At 40.0% G+C, this 21,889-nt stretch overlaps 1 protein-coding gene across 3 annotated transcripts in view; it reads left to right on the forward strand.

Annotated features, from left to right (window-relative positions):
* LOC139016094 (GTPase IMAP family member 4-like) overlaps positions 1 to 15,675 on the forward strand; it is a 39,592-nt gene extending 23,917 nt beyond the window's left edge. For all 3 annotated transcript variants that reach the window (XM_070423708.1, XM_070423709.1, XM_070423707.1), the window contains one exon: positions 13,876 to 15,675. In XM_070423708.1, coding sequence (XP_070279809.1) covers positions 13,876 to 14,798 — 923 coding nt within the window. In that variant the 3' untranslated portion in view covers positions 14,799 to 15,675. The remainder of the gene's footprint in view (positions 1 to 13,875) is intronic.
* Positions 15,676 to 21,889: the final 6,214 nt, after the last annotated feature.

The following is a 21,889-nucleotide window of genomic DNA, read 5'->3' on the forward strand; positions in this document are numbered from 1 at the left end:
GGGTTGTAATCCATTTTAAAAAGTGAGCCCTACAAAATAGTAATTCTTTCAGGGATTGCTGCTCAGAGGATATTTGTATAAATAAATGACTCCTTTAACCATTTGTATAATTTATAAATAAACTAGAAGCTTTCAGGGATGGAGTTGGGTGAGCAGACAGAACTAGCTCTGAGGGAAGCTGGTGGGTGAAGAGCACTGGGAAGTGTAAGAAGCACAGCTCAGCATGTTATCCTTCTGAACACCCATCACCAACATCAACTTTGTGGCCAAAGCTGAATTGTAAACATTTCTCTTCTTAGTTGATAAGAAGCTGTTTTCTACTCCCTATCCTTAAGGTATAAAGACATAACTCTTCTTTCAAAAGGAGTGTCTGTCTGTTTAATAGTGATTCAAGTTTGTATTTGATGGCTTACTATCGGATGAGCCAGTTTTTAAAAATTAGCATGTTTAACCTGTCCCAGTCAAAGTCTGCTCCAATAGGAGTTATTCAAGTGGCTTTCCCCATTGCCAACAGTTCTAGATAGCAAGGAGAGAAAAAAATTTAAAGTGTAATAGTTTGGCTCTGACCTATGTGGCTAAGTGGTTAGAGTGTCAGCTCATGCACCAAAGGGTTGTGGGTTTGATTGCCAGTCAAGGGCACATGCCTGGGTTGCAGATTAGATCCCCACTTCAGTTAGGGCTCATGCAGGAGGTAACCAATGAATGTGTCTCTCACATCTCTCTCTCTCTCTCTCTCTCTCTCTCTCTCTTTCTCTCTTTCTTCTCTCCTCACTCCACCCTACTCTTCGACTCTCTCTAAAATAATCAATCAAAAAATATCCTCAGGTGAAGATTAACAACAACAAAAAATGTAAGAGTTTGTTTCCGTGACACTAAACATTGATGAATAAGGAAAGGATAATCTTTTCCACAGATGTAGGATGGACATAAAGATCAAAGAGAAAGCAAGAATCAGAGTGATTTTGATCAATCTCTTTATTTAATAAATATTTATTGAGAACCACTCTTTATCAGTATTGTGCTTATCTTTCCCCAGGTAATAGTGGAAATACAAGATGCAGATGGTCCTACCATCATCACAGATTAAATTTAATGGTGTGACTTTGGTTAATAATATTATATGAGTTTCAGACGTACAAATGTATAAGACATCATCTGTGTATTGCATTGTATGCTCACCACCCAAAGCCTTGTCTCATTCTGTCACCATATATTTGACTCTCTACACTCTTCAACTTTTCCCCATGCCCCCTTTTCACTGGTAACCACCGTACTGTTGTCTGTGTCTGTTTTTTAGTTAGTTAGTTAGTTTTTGGATAATTCTCACCCAAGGATTTTTTTTCATTTTTTTTTTTTATAGAGAGTAGAAGAGGGAAGGGAGGGGAAGAGAGGGGGGAGAGAGGAGAAAGAGAGAGAGAGAGAGAGAGAGAGAGAGAGAGAGAGAGAGAGAGAGAAGCATTGATGTAGGAGAGACACATTGATTGCCTCTCACAGGCATCCTGTCAAGGGCAGGGGATCGAGGCGTTCATCCAGGTATGTGACCTTGACACAGAATTGAACCCGTGACCCTTTGGTGTTTTGACTGATGCTCCAACCATTCAGCAATGCTGTCCAAGGCTATGAGTTTATTTGTTTTGTTTGATGGCTGATTGATTTTTAGTTTATGTCCCAAGTATGAGTGAAATCATATGGTTCTTGTCCTTTTTCATCAGACATTTGTGCTGAGTATGATACTCTCAAGATCCAGCAACTGGGTAATTTTGAATCAGATCGCCCCATGGACATGTCTGGTAGTTAGCAGGCTCTAGGGCAGGCTAGGGTAACAGGGATAACGGCCTTGTGTCCATCACCATCAATCAGGCTAGTCCTGGCCTCTTTATGAAGCTGTTGCAGGGTTCTAAAGACCAGAAAGAGATAGCAAGCCACAGGCATCAGCACTTTTGGAGTCTACTTGCATCATGCTTCTACTGCCCTGTTGTCCAGAGCAAGTCACAGGGCCCACCCAGATGCAAGGGGTGGAGAAACAGACTCAGCAAGATGTAGGAAGAGCTACAGATCCACATCCCAAAGAGGCAAGTGTACAGAGATGGGAATAATTCATGGCCTTATCTGCCATCTGTCACACAGATTGCCATATGCTGTCAGCATTGGAGCTGGGTTTTGATGGCTTATTGTTTCATCTCCTATGATTTTCCTAATCCCCATCTTGATGACCAACTAATGCCCAGGATAACTGCAGGCTGGAGTTTTCCACTGAGATGTTAACAAAATAATAATCTGAATTTGTACCTACAGTTTCCCTGAATCTTAGCCATCCTGTAGCCAGTGCTCTCACCTTCTGGAAATATACTTCTCTCATCTCAGGATTCTGGTTATCATATGTGGGAAACTGCTTCAGGGATGCTCTTGCCAATCCTTGGATTAGCAGCAGCTTCACCATAAAATGTGTGGGAGATAGGAAATAACTACTGATTTTGTGGAAGCTGGAGTTGGGAGTTATGCAAAATCTCTCTCCTGTTTGATTGATATTTTTAAAAAATCATTCCAATGGACAGAATTGATGAAAGTGGCAAGTTAGGGAACTGCTGAGTCGTGGGTGGCAATGGTAACTTGGACTTATGATGTTCTTCAAAATGGAGAAAAGTGGGCAGATTTGTGGATAGAACCAAGAGAACTTCTGGATGGATTGTTTCTGCAAAGTAAGGCAAAGAGAGGAATCAAGGGAGATTCCTAGAATTTTGGTCTGGGGAACTGGATGAATGTGATGATATCTCTGAAAAATAAAATGGAGTTTATAATCATGTCTGCTATATTAAGTGTGATGATGTATACATGGCCTTAAAGTAGGGACAGGTGATTGTAGTACAGGGTTCCTCTGAGAGGAATGTCTTTTTCTATTAATATATATTTTAATTTTTGATAGTATTATGGATATCTTCTATTTACCACACTTCTTCTAACCACCCCATCTCAGGACTTCACTGCCCTATTCACTGTGTCCAAGGGCTATATGCATATAAGTATATAAGTTCTTTGGTTTATCTCATTTCCTCTCCCCAATCTCCACACTGAGGTACGTCAGTCTGTTCCATGCCTCCATGCTCCAGGTCTTATTTTGTTGATCTATTCATTTTGTTTGTCAGATTCTACAAATAAGTCAGATCATATGATATGTGTCTTTCTCTGTTTGGCTTATTTCACTTAGCATATTATTTTCCAGGTCCATCCATGCCATCCTAAGGGTACAAGATCCCTCTTTTTTACAGCTGCATAGTATTCTGGAGTATAAATGTTCCACAGGTTGCTTTTTTAATCCATTTAATCTACCGAGGGGAACTTGGACTGTTTCCAAGACTTGGAAATTGCAAATAATGCTACTATGAACACAAGGGTGCATAATTTTTTTCCTCATTGGTGTTTGGGGTTTTTAGAAAATATTCCCAGAAGTGGTATCACTGAGTCAAATGTAAGTTCCATTTAAATTTTTTTAAGGAAACTCCATACTGTTTTTTTTTTAATTTTTATTTTTTGCTAAAAGTATTACAAAGGGTATTACATATGTATCCTTTTTTTACTCCCTGCCCTTGACAATCCCCTGCCCTCCCTTACCCCCCAGTGTCTTATATCAATTGGTTATGCTTATATGCATGCATACAAGTCCTTCAGTTGATCTCTTACCCGCCTCTCTCCTGCCCCCCCAACCCTCCCTGGTCTTCCCACAGCAGTTTGACAATCAGTTTGAGGCAGCTCTGCCTCTGTATCTATTATTGTTCAAAAGTTTGTAATGGTCTTCATTATCCATGAATTAGTGAGATCATGTGGTGTTTTTCCTTCATTGACTGGCTTGTTTCACTTAGCATAATGCTCTCCAGTTCCATCCATGCTGTTGCAAATGGTAAGAGTTCCTTCATTTTACAGCAGCATAATATTCCATCGTGTAGATGTACCACAGTTTTCTAATCCATTCATCTACTGATGGGCACTTAGGCTGTTTCCAGATCTTAGCTATGGTGAATTGTGCTGCTATGAACATATGGGTGCACATATCCTTTCTGATTGGTGTTTCTGGTTTCTTGGGATATATTCCTAGAAGTGGGATCACAGGGTCAAATGGGAGTTCCATTTCCAGTTTTTTGAGGAAACTCCATACTGTCTTCCATAGTGGCTGCACCAGTCTGCATTCCCACCAGTAGCGCACGAGTGTTCCTTTTTCTCCACATCCTCTCCAGCACTTGTCGTTTGTTGATTTGTTGATGATAGCCATTCTGACAGGTGTGAAATGGTACCTCATTGTTGTTTTGATTTGCATCTCTCGGATGATTAGTGACTTTGAGCATGTTTTCATATGTCTCTTGGCTTTCTGAATGTCCTCTTTTGAAAGGTGTCTATTTAGATCCTTTGCCCATTTTTTGATTGGATTGTTTATCTTCTTTTTGTTAAGTTGTATGAGTTCCCTATAAATTTTGGAGATAAGGAAAACATATTTGCCAACATCATATCCCATTAAAATACCAATGGCATACTTCCCAGATCTAGAACGAACTCTCCAAAAATTCATCTGGAATAAAAAAAGACCCCGAATAGCTGCAGCGTTCAGATATGACGTTGGCAAATATGTTTTCCCATGCAGTGGGTTTTCTTGTTATTTTGTTGATGGTTTCTTTTGCTGTGCAGAAGCTTTTTATTTTGATGTAGTCCCATTTATTCATTTTCTCTTTAGTTTCAAGGGCCCTAGGAGCTGTATCAGTGAAGAAATTGCTACAGCATATGTCTGAGATTTTGTTGCCTTTGGATTCTTCTAGAATTTTTATGGTTTCCTGTCGTACATTTAAGTCCTTTATCCATTTTGAGTTTATTCTTGTGTATGGTGTAAGTTGGTGGTCTAGTTTCATTTTCTTGCATATATCTGTCCAATTTTCCCAACACCATTTATTGAAGAGACTATCTTGGCTCCATTGTATGTTCTTGCCTCCTTTGTCAAATATTAATTGAGCATATTGGTTCAGGCTAATTTCTGGACTCTCTATTCTATTCCATTGATCTATATGTCTGTTCTTGTGCCAGTACCAGGCAGTTTTGAGAACAGTGGCTTTGTAATACAGCTTGATATCTGATATTGAGATCCCACCTACTTTGTTCTTTCTCAGGATCGCTGCAGCTATTCGGGGTCTTTTTTTATTCCAGATGAATTTTTGGAGAGTTCGTTCTAGATCTGGGAAGTATGCCATTGGTATTTTAATGGGAAGTGCGTTGAATTTATAGATTGCTTTGGGTAGTATGGACATTTTAATGATGTTGATTCTACCAATCCAAGAACACGGTATGTTCTTCCATCTGTTTATGTCTTCCTCTATCTCTTTTTTCAACGTCCTGTAGTTTTCTGAGTAGAGGTCTTTTACCTCTTTAGTTAAGTTTATTCCTAGGTATATTAATTTTTTTGGTGCCATGGTAAATGGGATTGTTTTTATAATCTCTCTTTCTGAAAGTTCACTATTGGTGTATAGAAATGCCTCAGATTTCTTGGCATTAATTTTGTATCCTGCTACATTGCCAAATTCATGTATTAAGTCTAGTAGTTTTTTTTTTTCCCTTTCTATGTCCCTGATTCTATTATAATCACCAGTTCATTCTGTACATCAGGTTATTTATTCACTTGATTCTTAGATTCATTTGTTGATAGATGCATATTTGTTGTTCATAGTTTGTATCTTTACCTTTTTCTTCTTCTTCCTCTTCTTAAAGGATACCTTTCAGCATTTCATATAATACTGGTTTGGTGGTGATGAACTCCTTTAGCTTTTCCTTATCTGTGAAGCTCTTTATCTGACCTTCAATTCTGAATGATAGCTTTGCTGGATAAAGTAATCTTGGTTGTAGGTTCTTGCTATTCATCACTTTGAATATTTCTTGCCACTCCCTTCTGGCCTGCAAAGTTTCTGTTGAGAAATCAGCTGACAGTCGTATGGGTATTCCCTTGTAGGTAACTGAGTTTCTTTCTCTTGCTGCTTTAAGATTCTCTCTTTGTCTTTTGCTCTTGGCATTTTAATTATGATGTGTCTTGGTGTGGTCCTCTTTGGATTCCTTTTGTTTGGGGTTCTCTGCGCTTCCTGGACTTGGAAGTCCATTTCTTTCACCACGTGGGGGAAGTTTTCTGTAATTATTTCTTCAAATATGTTTTCAATATCTTGCTCTCTCTCATCTTCTGGCACCCCTATAATTCTGATGTTGGTACGTTTGAAGCTGTCCCAGAGGCTCCTTACACTATCTTCGTATTTTTGGGTTCTTTATTCATTTTGCTTTTCCGGTTGGGTGTTTCTCGCTTCTTCGCATTTCAAATCTTTGACTTGATTCTTGCGCTCCTCTGGTTTGCTGTTGGGAGTCTGTATAATATTCTTTATTTCAGTCAGTGTATGCTTACTTTCTAGATGGTCCTTTATCACACCATCGAGGGTCTCATTAGATTTCCTGTACATCTCATCAAGTTTATCGACAGACTCTAGAAGCCTCTTGAGAGACCTCAAAAGTGTGGTTCTGAACTCAATATCCTCCCTTGATAGTTTTGTCCTGTTTCTTTGTCTCCACATTTTTTATGCTTTCTTGGTACACCCCCTAGTGGTCTTTGTGCACAGTCTTGTTGTAGTTAAGCCTTGATTGTTATAGTTAATACTAGAGGGATTTGACCTCCAGGCCGACTGGCTGTGATAATCAGCTGTGTTTTCAGTGGAAGAACTTGTGTCCTCTAGGGAGGTGCTAATCTAGCCTTTGCCTGAGGCTATCCCGCAAATGGCTCTGTGCAGGGCTTGGGCTGGGCGGGTCCCATGGGATCAACAGGGCAGAGGAGGGAGCAGTTATGGCTGCTCTCAGTCCGTCCCCAGGGGCTCTGCCTCTCTGTCCCAGCAACAACTGCAAACCTCGGAGGGACCGTAGCCAGACAGTCCTGCTTCTCCCGTTTGATTCTGGGTCCCTAGAGACTCACCCGGATCTGGAGCTCTGAGTCTGAGGCTCCCTCCGGATTGAAACAGACAACCGCGCCCTCAGCCACCAGCCCTCGCCGTGCGCACTCCGCACCTTAATATTTTACTTCAGCACTGCGCCTCCTCTGATTCTCGTTTCCTCCTAGTTGTAGAACTTCCATTCAGCCAGCCTTCCTGTGGTTCTGGATGGTGTCCGTCCCGTCTTTTAGTTGTATTTTTGAAGTGGTTGTTCGAGGCAGCAAACTCCGACATAAACCTATGCCGCCATCTTGGTTTCTCCTCCAGTTTGTGCTAAAGTCTAGTAGTTTTTTGATGGAGTCTCTAGGGTTTTGTATGTATAATATCATGTCATCTGCAAATAAGGACAGTTTTACTTCCTCTTTTCCAATTTGGATGCCTTTTATTTCTTCTTCTTCTCTAATTGCAATGGCTAAAACTTCCAGTACTATGTTGAACAGGAGTGGTGAGAGTGGGCATCCCTGTCTTGTTCCTATTCTTAGGGGAAATGGTGTTAGTTTTTGTCCATTGAGTATGATGTTGGCTGTGGGCCTGTCATATATGGCTTTTATTATGTCGAGGTATGATCCTTCAATTCCCACTTTGCTGAGAGTTTTTATCAAAAATGGGTGTTGGATTTTGTCGAATGCTTTTTCTGCATCAATTGATATGACCATGTGGTTTTTTTCTTTCAATTTGTTTATGTGATGTATCACATTTATTGATTTATGGATGTTGTACCATCCTTGCATCCCTGGGATAAATCCTACTTGGTCATGGTGTATGATCCTTCTGATGTAGTGCTGGATCCGATTTGCTAAGATTTTGTTGAGGATTTTGGCATCTATGTTCATGAGGGATATTGCCCTGCAATTCTCTTTCATTGTGTTGTCTTTACCTGGTTTTGGTATTAGGGTGATGCTGGTTTCATAGAATGAGCTTGTAAGTGCTCCTTCCTCTTGAATTTTTTATAGTAGTCTGAGGAGGATAGGTTTTAGTTCTTCCTTGAAAGTTTGGTAAAACTCCCCTGTGAAGCCGTCTGGTCCTGGGCTTTTGTTTGCTGGAAGCTTTTTGATGACTGCTTCAATTTCTTCCATAGTTATTGGCCTATTGAGATTTTTAGATTCTTCCTGATTGAGTTTTGGAATGTTGTATTTTTCTATACCACCCTGAACGCGCCCGATCTCGTCTGATCTCGGAAGCTAAGCAGGGTCGAGCCTGGTTAGTACTTGGATGGGAGTCCATACTGTTTTTATAGTGGCTGTATCTACCTGCATTCTCACCAGCAGTGTGTTAGTGTTCCCTTTTCTCTACATCCTCTCCAGCACTTGCTCTTTGTTGTTTTTTTTATGATAGCCATTCTGATAGGTGTGAGGCGATATCTTATTCTAGTTTTAATTTGCACTTCTCTGATAATTAGTGACTTTGAGCATTTTTTCACATAACTTTTGGCCATCTGTATATCCACTTTGGAGAAAAGTCTATTCAGGTCTCTTGCCCATTTTTTAATTGGATTTTTTGTCTTCCTTTTGTTGACTTGTATGAGTATTTTTTACATTTTGGATATTAGCCCCTTATCAGAAGTATCATTGTCAAATATGTTCTCCCATACAGTTCTGTTTTCATTTTGATGGTGGTTTCTTTCGCTGTGAAGAAGCTTTTTATTTTGAACTAGTCCCATTTGTTTATTTTCTCCTTAATTTCTTTTGCCCTAGGAGATGTATCTGTAAACATATTGCTATGTGAGATGTCTGAGATTTTACTGCCTATGTTCTCCTCTAACATTTTTATGGGTTTATGCTTTACATTTAAGTCTTTTATTCACCTTGAGTTTATTCTTGTGTATCGTGTAAGTTGGTGATCTAGTTTCATGTTTTTGCATGTGTCTGTCCAGTTTTCTCAGCACCATTTGTTGAAGAGACTGTCTTTACTCCATTGTATGTTCTTGCCTCCTTTGTCAAATATTAATTGACTGTAATGATGTGGGTCAATTTCTGGTGTCTCTGTTATGATCCATTGGTTTATATGCTTGCTCTTGTGCCAATACCAAGCTGTTTTGGTTTTAATGGTTTTGTAGTACAGCTTGATATCTGGTATTGTGATCACTCCTACTTTGTTCCTTTTTCTAAAGTTTGCTGCAACTATTTTTGGTCTTTAAGGTTCCATATAAATTTTCAGAGTATTTGTTCTAGCTGTGTGAAGTATGCCATTGGTATTTTAATAGAGATTGTGTTGCATCTGTAGATTGCTTTAGGTAGTATAGACATTTTAATGATGTTAATTCTTCAAATCCATGAACATGATATATGCTTCCATTTGTTTGTATCTTCCTATATTTCTTTTTTCAGTGTCCTATAGTTTTCCAAGTATTTTTGTATCCTTGGTTAAGTTTATTCCTAGGTATCTTTTTGTTGTTGTTGCAATGGTAAGTGATATTGTTTGTTTAGTTTCTCTTCTTGAGAGTTTATTATTGGTGTATAAAAATTCTATCAATTTGTGGATGTTGATTTTGCATCCTGCTACCTTGCCAAATTCATTTATTAAGTCTAATAGTTTTCTGGTGAAGTCTTTAGGGTTTCTTATGTACATTATCATCTCATCTGTGAACAATGACAGTTTTACTTCCTCCTTCCCAATTTGGATACCTTTTATCACTTAATGTTGATCGTAGTGGCTACATCTGCCAGTTCTATTCCATCTAATAAAAGAGTAATATGCAAATTAACCACCATTCCATCACTCCGTCACAAAGATATCAGTGGCCACAGAGCTGGAGCCAGCAGGAGGCTTGGGTTGCTCCCGGCGATGGAGGAAGCCAAGCTTCCTGCCTGCCCTGGCTGGCCCTGAGCTCTGCTCAAGGCTGCAAAGTTTCAATTACAGAAGATAAACAAATCCCAGATACCTGCTGAAAAAAAAAAGAAAAGAAAAAAAGGACAGGCTGGGAGATTAGGTCGCCAGGAGGGGAGTGTTGACCAGCCTGCAAAGAGCCATTAGCCCCTCACCCAGACTGGCCAGGCACCCCAGTGGGGAACCCCACCCTGAAGGGGGTGTGGCCAGCCTGAAAATGGCCCTAGCCCTTCACCCAGGCTGGCCAGGCACCCCAGCAGGACCCCTCCCACCCTGAAGCGGCTTTGGCCAGCCTGAAAACAGCCATCAGCCACTCACCCAGGCTGGCCAGGCACCCCAGTGGGGACCCCCACACTGAAAGGGGTGTGGCCAGCCTTAAAATGGGCCTCAGTCCCTCACCCAGGCTGGCCAGACACCCCAGAGGAACCCCACCCTGATCCGGGACATCCTTCAGGGCAAACCAGCCAGCCCCCACCCATGCACCAAGCCTCTATCCTATATAATAAAAGGATAATATGCAAATTGACCCTAATAGCAGAACGACTGGGAATGACTGGTCACTATGACACACATTGACCACCAGGGGGCAGACGCTCAATGCAGGCGCTGCCCCCTGGTGGTCAGTGCACTCCCACAGGGAGAGCTCTGCTCAGCCACAAGCTGACTGCTGCCAGCACAGCGGTGGTGGCGGGAGCCTCTCCCACCTCGTCAGCAGTGCTAAGGATGTCTGACTGCAGCTTAGGCCTGCTCCCCACTGGCAAGTGGACATCCCCTGAGGGCTCCCAGGCTGCCAGAGGGATGTCTGATTTCCATCTTAGGTCCAATCCCCCCGGGGAGCAGGCCTAAGCCAGCAGGTGGACATCCCCCAAGGGGTCCCTGACTGCAAGAGGGCACAGGCCGGGATGAGGGACCCCCCTGAGTGCACAAATTTTTGTGCACTGGGCCTCTAGTGTTGAATAATAGTGGTGGAAGCAGATACCCTTGTCCTGTTCCTGCTCTTAAAAGAAATACTTTTAGTTTTTGCCCATTGAGTATTATGTTGGCTGTAGCTTTGTCATATATGGCCTTTATTATGTTGAGGTATGATTCCGCCATTCCCACTTTACTGAGGTTTTTATCAAAAAAGGGTGCTGGATTTTGCTGAATGCTTTTTATGTATCTATTGATATGATCATGTTATTTTTATCTTTCAATTTGTTTATGTGATGTATCACATGTATTGATTTGTGAATATTGTACCAGTCTTGCACCCTCAGAATAAAGCCCACTTGAGCATGGTGTATGATCTTTTTAATATATTGCTGGACCTGATTTGCTAATATTTTGTTGAGAATTTTAGCCTCTTTGTTCATCAGGGATATTGGCCTGTAATATTCTTTATGTGTATTGTCTTTATATCGTTTTGGAATTAGGATAATACTGACTTCATAAAAAGAGCTCTCCTTGAATATTTGGAATAGTTTGAATGTTTGGTAAAATTCTTCTATAAATCCACCTGGCCCAGAACTTTTATTTACTGGAAATTTTTAAATTACTTCTTCAATTTCATTAGTTACCATTGGCCTGCTCAGGTTTTCTGATCCTCCCTTGTTGAGTTTTGGAAGATTGTATGTTTTTAGGAGTTTGTCCATTTTGCCCAGGTTGTCCAGTTTGTTGTCATATAATTGTTCATCGTATTTGCTTACAATCATTTGTATTTATGTGGTGTCATTGTTATACCGCCTCTTTCATTTCTTATTTTATTTATCTGGGTCCTCTTTCTATGTTTCTTGATGAATCTGGCTAGGAGTTAATCAATCTTGTTTATCTTTTGAAAGAACCAGTTCTTGGATTTATTTAACTTTTGTAATTTTTTGTTGTCTCTGTGTCATTTATTTCCTCTCTGGTCTTATTATTTTGTTCCTTCTAATTCCTCTGGACTTTTCTTCCTGTTCTCTTTCTAATTAAATTACTTTTAGGGATGCATAGTTTATTAGTGCTTTTTCTTGTTTCTTGAGGTAGGCCTGAAGTGCTATGAATTTCCCTTTCAAGACTGTTTTCACTGTGTCCCATTTTTTGGGGGGTGGTTGTGTATTCATTTTCATTTGTTTCCAGGAAGTATTTATTTTTTTGCTTTATCTCATTGGTAACACAGTCATTGATTAATCATATGCTATTTAGCCTCCATGTATTTTAGTGTTTTGGGGAGTTTTTTTTAAAATTGTAGTTGGTTTCTAACTTCTTGTCATTTGATCTGAGAAGATGCTTGGTATTACAGCAATCTTCTTGAATTTATGTAGACTTGTTTTGTGCCCTAAAATGTGGTCTACCTTTGATAATGTTCCATGTGCATTTGAGAAGAATGAATATTCTGTTGCTTTGGGGAGAAATGTGCTATAAATATCCATTAGATCCCTCTGATCTAGTGTGCCATTTATAGCCTTTGTTTACTTGTTAAATTTTTGTCTGTAAGACCTATCCAGTGATGCCTGATGGTGTTAAAGTCCCCTACTATGGCTGTATTGCTGTCAGTCTCTCCTTTAAAGTCCATCAAGAGTTTTTTTATGTGTTTGGGTGCTCATATTTTGAGGCATCAGTCTTATTCAAGGACTGTGCTGAAAGGGTCTTCCTTCTGGGAGAAACAGACTCTCAGATGTGGTTGTTGGTTGTCTTCCATGGCTCAGGCTTGTGCTTAACAAATCCTGAAGACTTCAAGAGAATACTGAATAGAAATAGGGAAAGAGCTATATAGATCAGTGATGGCGAACCTTTTGAGCTCGGCGTGTCAGCATTTTGAAAAACCGGAAGTAAACTCTGGTGCCATGTCACATATAGAAATTTTTTGATATTTGCAACCATAGTAAAACCAAGACTTATATTTTTAATATTTATTTTATATATTTAAGTGCCATTTAACAAAGAAAAATCAACCAAAAAAATAAGTTCGCGTGTCACCTCTGACACGTGTGTCATAGGTTCGCTGTCACTGATATAGATGATTTGGTGTTTAACCTAAGACACAGTGATTTTTAAAACATCATTCAGGTTGTAGGCTATGCTGTTCTGTTATCAACTTTCCAGTGTCCTATGAAGTAGACATGCCTACAGAAGTGAAACTAAGAAAGTCTAACTCTAATGATGTTACTCTGTATGAGTTATTATTATTATTTATGTATCAAGAGACTTTAGAGTAACTCCAGAGAACTGTCAATACTTTCTGTCTATACCTCTTCAACATATTAGTTTAAAATAGAAAAACCTCATTAGATTTCTATGGTAAGGTGGTAACTTTAAAAATAAGGCATTTTGTTTTTCCGTGGTTCAGAAACTCTGGCTACATATGTGAAATCTAAAAGAACATTTGCCTTCCGCCCCTGTGCCCTTTTCTCTACTACAGGGATGGGACGGCTTGAATAACCCACCTACCTGGCTTCTTCCTCTTTTTTTAATATATGTTTTTATTGATTTCAGAGAGGAAGGGAAAGGGAGGTAGGAACATCAATGATGAGAGAGAATCATTGATTGACTTCCTCTTGCCCATCCTCCACTGGGGATCAAGACAGCCACCTGGGCATGTGCCCTAAATGGCAATTGAACTGTGACCTCTTGGTTCATAGGACAATGTTCAACCAGTGAGCCATGCCAGTCCAGCTACTTAGCTTCTTAATGGGAAGAAAAAAAGTTCAATTTTGAATATTAATGGGGAGAGGGAAGTTCCCACTGTGATATCCCAAAGTCAGATTTTGTGTTTCTTCCTACATTAGCTTATGAGGAACAGCTACCAGCAGCAACTCAGAGTTCTCACTTGAACCATTTTGCTCCTTCATCCCTGAGCACTTAGCTTCCAAAGGTCAGAGTGAGTAGCCCAAGGGACTCCTGAGAAGTGCTGGGTGTTCACCAAGTCCTTTAAGAAAGAGGTCAGGCAGAAGAGTTCTATAGACCTACTGAAAGTGCAGAGTTTTCTCACAGGCAGGACTCTAGTGGGCAATAGAGAAGGACAGTGTTGGGCAGAGGCATTGCAGTGGGAAATGTTGGAAGTCAATGCTAATGTTGTGGTTTTTGTTTCCTGATGTCCCAGGGCTTAGAAATCAAAATTCAGAACTGCGACTTGTCTTAGTGGGTAAGACTGGAGCAGGAAAAAGTGCCACAGGGAACAGCATCCTTGGAAATAAAGCATTTCGTTCCGGCATGGCAGCAAAATCTATCACCAAGACCTGTCAGAAAGGGAGAAGCATGTGGAATGGGAGAAAAATAGTGGTCGTGGACACACCTGGCATTTTCGACACTGAGGTACCGGATGCTGACACACAAAGGGAGATTGCTAATTGCATCCTCCTGTCCTCCCCCGGGCCTCACGCTGTGCTCCTGGTGATCCCTCTGGGCCGGTACACTGAAGAAGAGAAAAAGGCTGTGGAGAAGATGCTGTCAATGTTTGGACCCAAAGCCAAGAGATACATGATTCTCTTATTCACCCGGAAAGATGACTTGGATGGCATGGATTTTCATGATTACTTAAAGGAAACACAAGGAAACATTCAAGATTTGATGGAGCAGTTCAAGGATCGTCACTGTGAGTTCAACAATAAGGCAATAGGGGCTGAGCAGGAGGATCAGAGGACACAATTGCTGAACCTGGTCCAGCGCATGGTGAAGCAGAACAAGGGAGGATTCTACACTAATCAGATGTACCAAAAGGCGGAGATGGAGATTCAGAAAAAGATTCAGGCTCTACAAGAAAAATACAGAGCTGAGCTGGAGGGAGAGAAAAGAAAGTTAATAGAGAGATATGAAGAGAAAATCAGAAATCTGGAGGATACAGCAGAGCAGGAAATGATAAAGGAAGAAATGGAGAGCGAATTTGAAGAAAGGGAGAATTACTATTCCTTCATGCAGCAAAATGCTAGAGGTAAAGCGGAGAGTCAGGAGGGGATGCTTGATTTAATCTTGAAAAGATTGAGAATAATATGGAGAGAAATCTCATCTCTGTTCAAGGAAGATTAGGCTAATGAAAATCTGTCTAAATTTCCTGTGTGTTTTCAGGTGCATCTACCCCATATAACTCATTCCCCAAAGTCAGAGCTCTCTGTTTCTGTCTCTCAGGCTCTCAGGACTGGGGAGTGTAGTAAAGTTCAGTCATGGAAATTGGTAGACTTTTGGTTGATGTAAGAGGGAAGGAAAACATTCTCAATGTGTAAAACTCCAAAGCAGAAAGTATGGATGCTCCTTATCTTCTGAACTCTCAGAGACAGAGAGAAAATGAATGCAGGATATCAAAAGACCATGACCCCAAGCTTTCTCTATTTATCCTTAGTAAAGTTTCCTCCTCTAGATTCTTTCAGATTGGCACATAATCTCCACCCGTGGCTCCTACTCCTTATTTTTATCCTTAGGATCACAATGCTCATTTTACACATGTGGTTAGAGAAATCAATACTTTGCCTTAGATAATCTATAGAGATGCTTATGGAATTCTTTCTATATGTACATACATTTGTTGAATTTAATTTTTATGCAAGGACTGAAATTGGTCCTTATCATCTGCCCACTGGAGAACAGATATTTGTCTGGAAAATGTTTTTCAGAACTCAACTAAGTGAAATGCCAGAAAGAGAAAAAGACAAGAGATTCAGCAGCTAAGAGAACAATGTTCAGTATATTCAGATGTTTCAGTAGAAAGTTGTTGAGCAAACTCAATGTAACCACTTTGCTGAATAACTAGTTCTCTTCTTTTCTTGTGAAACTAACTGTTGCCACCACACCTCTATCACACCACACCTTGATTACTTACTGCTAGGTGTGTCATCCTCACACTGCTGCCTCCACTCATTTGAATTGTTTGCTCATTGTTACCATAATAAAACGTTTCTATTCTCTCTTATTTGTGCAAAACTGAAATTTCTTTTACTTTATAAAATATCACCAATACTTATAAGAGTACAGGGATGAATTTCACTTTTTGATAAAAATTCAAGATGCTTTTGGAGCTTTCCTTGGTCTACACCCTAATATGTATCTCCAGCATTCTCCATTTGAACCACATTCTTAATCTCTCTGCACATCAGAGATAACATTCTCCTTGAATTCATTCATTATGAATTCTGATATCTTTGTGACTTTTCTGGGGAAGGGGATTTTTTAAATATGTGAATAATAGTAATTGAAGTTTATCCCTTTTCTAATAGGTACTCCTACCCTAATAATTCATAGGCTTTCCCAAAGCACATTTCCATGTTCTACCAGTATGTCCTGGTGGTCACATGCCACTGTCCTTGCTCTGCCATCTTGAAAGTGACTTTCCCATGTCCCACTTCATTTTGTCTTCAATATACCTACCCCTTACTTCCCCCAAACACAAATGAATTTCGATTGTACATTTAACAAAAGTTAGCAAAGATTCAAGGATATGTGACTGGCTCTTTCAGAAATAGTCATTCACAGTGAGACAGAATATGGGGTGCACTCCCATTGGAGTTTTACACAAAATTCTGAGATTGGAAGTTAACATCCTCTAGTCTCAGGAGCTTCTAGAAGCACATATTGAACCAAAGAAAGAGCCGCACATACCTAGCATGAAAAAATTAAATACAGGCTTAATATGAAAAAAGTCTTTAAGTGCTCTGTGGTACTTTCTGTGTAAATGCACTCACTTACTCTTACCCTTGAATTCAGGTTTATGCTATAGATGGGCTAAGTTAAAGGTTCTGCTCTTGATAAGCTGTGAGAAGATGAGTAGCCCATCTGAAAACACTGAGAGCAGTGTTGCCCATTTGTCTCCCAGGGCAGGAGGCAGACAGAAGGTCTTGATAAATACCATGCATTGTGGTTAGTATGATAGAAGAATGAGGCATGTTCCCTTCTCTGAAAAGTGTTGGGAGTTTATACTATTCATACATTCACTAAGTCAGTGATTGTTTGAACTTGGTGGAAGATTTCATACGAGACATTGAGAATCTAGAGAAAGTAAAATAAAGTCCATTTTGAGACTGGCTTCCTTCACTTAGCATAATGATTTTGAGAATCATTCAAGTTGCTTGTGAACAGATGTTCTCTTTTACTGACGAATAGTATTCCACCCTATGGATGTACCACAGTTTCTTTATCACTTCTTCTTTATTTATTCTTATGCCCCTAATTGATTTATCTTGCCAAATTGCATTGGCTGAAATCTCCTTTATGACATTGAATTGTAGTGGAAGGGCATGCTTACTTTTTTCCATGATATGCCTTTAGTATTTCCCTGTTAAGTGAGTGAGATACTGGAAAACAGGAGTATATGATGTGTGTGTGTGTGTGTGTGTGTGTGTGTGTGTTGTGTGTAATCATTAAGTAAATATCTCCCAATCACTATTTTCTTGAGGGTTTTTATCATTAACAGCAATTAATTTTGTCAAAGGCTTTTAAAATTCATCTAGGTGGTACTTGGGTAGTGACCTGTGCAGCCAAACTCTGGAGAAGCTCTCTGTGATGCAGAAGCTGGGCACTGAAGAAACCACATACACCGAATGAGTCCATAGATAAAATATCCAATGAGGAGGACAAGAGAGAAGCTTATATCCTCATGTGATAATCAGTATTTTGGGAACTGATAAAATGAAGTAGAGAAAAAATGGTGGCTGAATAGGCAGCAGTGTCGTGCACCCCTTCTTGGGCCAGAAAAGCAAATAAATTGAAGAACATCCACCCTGAATTAACAAATTAATCATAGTTGAAGAGATAAATTTTCATAAAAAGCACAGAGGACTCCTAGATAATGTCACTTTCCAGTCATAACACATGTGGAACCACCACCATGCCCCTGCAGTGAGTGGCACAATACCCCCTGGCAGGCTCTCAGACATCTGCAGGGAGCATGCTGACTAGAGTGAGCTCCTGAGCTAGGCCTTCTCACCAGCCTGCTGGGACCCAGCATCCTAGGATCTGGTTCCAAGACACCAAAGTAGTGCAAGCCTGGGAGAACCTGGTGCCCCACCCCCACCACAGGCCCCAGAACTGTGCTGCTAGCCTGATCCAAAGCCACCCAGCACCCACACTATGCCCAGCACTGGGACCTGTTGTCGGGGTGACTGGAAGCAACCCAGAGCATGCCACAGAGGAGCTCTGACTGTGGAAGCCTCTCCTTCCCAGCCCCCGCCCCCAGGACAGCCCTGCCAGGGCCATCTGGAGCAATCCAATGCTCCCCTAACTCTGGGTGAAAGGGGAGCATGGACTGAGTGACCAATGGCAACTAGCCTCCACTTCATACTGATAAGTGGCGAACTGGAGCAACCCAGCACATGTATCACTCCAGCTACAAGAAAACAGGACAGTGTTACCCAGTGTAGCCCCAACCCTCTTCTCCCCAGTCCCTGGGACAGTCCTGCAGGGGCTACCTGGAGCAACCCAGCACAAATCTCACTCCAAGCCATAGGAAAGCACTGCTGAGGCAACCTGGAGCAAGCTAGTGTGCCCAGCCAGGGGCCACAGGACTGTGCTGCAAGTGCACTGCCAGAGGTACCTAGGGTGCCACCCTGCTGCAGGTGCTGGGGCTACACAGTGAATTTCATGCCAGAGGGTTCTGGGTCCTCAAAGGTCGTAGCACATTAGAGGAACTGTGAACATGGTCCCATCATACCGAGCATCTGAAGCAGAAAACTGAGGGACCAGATCCATGGGACAAGGGGATACAACTCAGAGCAGAGACAATAAAGGCGTGAGACTCAAGGCAGACCCAGGCTTTGAAATAATGATTTCTAGACTATTGTCCTGATAGGGTATTCAACCTCTCAAACCCAAGCAGGGTGCACAGGGCCAGAGAGGGACATACAAAATGGGAGACAAAGAAAGAACCCACCAAGGAAAGAAAAGGAGATATCACCAGAAAAGAAACTAAGTGAAGTGGAAGCATGCAATATGTCAGGAAATTAATTCAGAGTAAGGGTCATACAGTTCATAAACCACATGGAAGAGAAAAATCAAATACTTTTGTAAGAATAAAGAGGAAAAAAGAAAAGATATAGCTACAATAAAAAACATGATTGAAGGTTTCAACAGTAGACCAGAGAAAGCAGAGGACCAAATTAGTGAGTTAGAAGATAGGGTTCTTAAACACACCCTATCTGAACAGTAACTGGAGAAAAAAAAAATAGAAAGCAGGAGGAGAGCCTAGGAGAGCTTTGGGACAACACCAAATGAAGTAACATTCATATAATAGGAGTGCCCGAAGAAGAAGAAGAGGAGCAAGGATCAGAAAATCTAATTGAAAAAATAATGATAGAAAAATTCCCTCATTTGGGAAGGAAAAAGTCACACAAGCACAGAGAGTCCCAAACAAGACAAATGCAAAAAGACCCACACCAAGACAAGTCATTATTACAATGGCAAACATTAATGAAAAAGAGAGAAACTTAAAGGCTACAAGAGAGAGACAGAGAGTTACCTACAAAGTGTCTCCCCTTAGATTATCAAGTGATTTCTCAACAGAAACACATCAGGTCAGAAGTATACAAAGTAATGCAAAGTAAGGGACTGAATCCTAGAATACTCTATCCAGTAAGGCTATCATTCAATATTGAAGGGGAAATCAGGAGCTTTGCAGACAAAAATAATGCAAAGGGAGTTTATCACTACCAAGCCAGCAATGCAAGAAATGCTAAAGGGACTGTTTAAAAAGAAAAAGTAGAAAGGAAAGAAGGAAGACAGGCATACAAATAGAAATAGCTACAAACTAGTACATGTAAATAATAACTTTAAACATAAATGGACTAAATGCTCCAATCAAAAGATATGGAGTGGCTGAATGGATAAGAAAACATGATCCATATACATGCTGTCTACATGAACCCTATCTGAGAACAAGGGACTCACACAACTAAAAGTGAAGGTATGGTAAAATATTTTCAGACAAATGGAAATGAAAGAAAACTTCAGTCCACAGGGCAATGCTCCATCCACTGAGCCAAACCAGCTAGCCAGGCTCACCAAGAAGCATAGAGAGAAGACTCAAATAAACAAAATCAGAAATGAAAGATGTGAGATAACACCAGAACCCACAGAAATACAAAGGATTTTAAAAAAAATACTATGAACAACTCTATTCTGACAAACTGCTCAACCTAGAAGAAATGGACATATCCCTAAAAAAATATGACCTCCCAAAACTTAATCAGGAACAATAAAAAATTTTGAATAAGACAATAACTATGGAGAAAATTGAAGCAGTAATAAAAAAAACTTCCAACAAAGAAAAGCCCTGGGCCAGATGGCTTCACAGGGGACTTTGACCAAACATTCAAAGAAGAACTAAAACCTATCCTCCTCAGACTATTCCAAGATATTCAAGAGGAAGCAATACTTACAAGCTCTCTCTCTTTTTTTTTTTTTTAGAATTTAAGTGGTTTTTATTGTATACTTTTATCACATTTTTTAGTATGTTTGTAAATAATCTAGTACATTTGTAAATGTTCATAATGATTCATTGAAAGCAAAATACTCAAATATTCCCCTATTGGTCCTATCAGTGAAAATGGAATAGACATTTGTTTCATCAAATGATTATTTACAATAAATTTAAATAATCTTGCGGCATCAAATACTATTTGCTAAGGAAATTTCATACTTCCAATTGAAACATGAAGAAAACATAAACTGGCAAGGAGAATCAATAAATTACAATATGTAGGAAAAACACAATGGAACAGCAAGAAACTAGCAATGGGAATGATATTTTTGTAAAAGGCCTGAAAAGAAATCAAGAGTGCAAAAAGTCCTAGTTCTTTCTACAGAAGTGCATTAAACTGATTAACTTTCAAACTAAAGTTTAAAACTATTTGAGAGTAGAAATTGTATTTTACTTAATTTTATTTTGTGTTTTTTTCCTACAAAACTCTCTTTTTTTAAAAAAATTTCTTTATTGATTAAGGTATTACATATGTGTCCTTGTACCCCATAATCTCCCTATCCCCCCCACTCATGCCCTCACCCCCCCCCCCTTGACTGTGTTCATTGGTGAAGCTTATATGCATGCATACACGTCCTTTGGTTTATCTCTCCCCCTTACCCCCACCCTCCCTTACCTTCCCTCTAAGGTTTGATGATCTGACTGATGTTTCTCTGTCTCTGGATCTGTTTTTGTTCATCAGTTTATGTTCATTATATTCCATAAAGGAGTGAGATCATGTGATATTTATCTTTCTCTGACTGGCTTATTTCACTTAGCATAATGTTCTCCAATTCCATCCATGCTGTATGAAGCCAGCATTACCCTAATCCAGCCTTGGGCAAACTACGGCCTGTGGGCCAGATCCGGCCCATTTGAAATGAATAAAACTAAAAAAAAAAAAAGACCATACCCTTTTATGTAATGATGTTTACTTTGAATTTATATTAGTTCACACAAACACTCCATCCATGCTTTTGTTCCGGCCCTCCGGTCCAGTTTAAGAACCCATTGTGGCCCTTGAGTCAAAAAGTTTGCCCACCCCTGCCCTAATCCCAAAACCAGATAAAGACACTAAAAAGAAAGATAACTACAGGCCAATATCTCTGATGAACAGAGATGCTAAAATCCTCAACAAAATCCTAGCAATTCAGATTCAGCATTACATTAGAAAGATCTACACCACGACCAAGTGGGATTTATTCCAGGTATGCAAGGATGCTACAATATCTGCAAATCAATAAATGTTATATATCACATAAACAAACTAAAAGACGAAAATCACATAATCATATCAATAGATGCAGAAAAATCATTTGACAAAATGCAACATCCTTTCTTGATAAAAACTCTCAGCAAAGTGGAAATAGAGGGAACATACCTCAACATAATAAAAGCCTTATGTGACAAACCTACAGCCAACATCATACTCAATGGGCAAAAACTAAAACCTTTTCCCCTAAGAACAGGAACAAGACAGGGATGCCCACTCTCACTACTCCTGTCCAACATAGTACTAGAAGTGTTAGCCATAGCAATCAGACAAGAAGAGGAAATAAAAGGCATCCAAATTGGAAAAGAAGAAGTCAAACTTGCATTATTTGCAGATGCCATGATATTGTACATAGATAACACTAAAGACTCCATCAAAAACCACTAGATTTAATAAATGAATTCG

Source organism: Myotis yumanensis, unplaced genomic scaffold, assembly GCF_028538775.1.
Source record: "Myotis yumanensis isolate MYYU_CA2020_CCGP unplaced genomic scaffold, mMyoYum1.0.hap1 SCAF_9, whole genome shotgun sequence".
NCBI lineage: Eukaryota > Metazoa > Chordata > Mammalia > Chiroptera > Vespertilionidae > Myotis > Myotis yumanensis.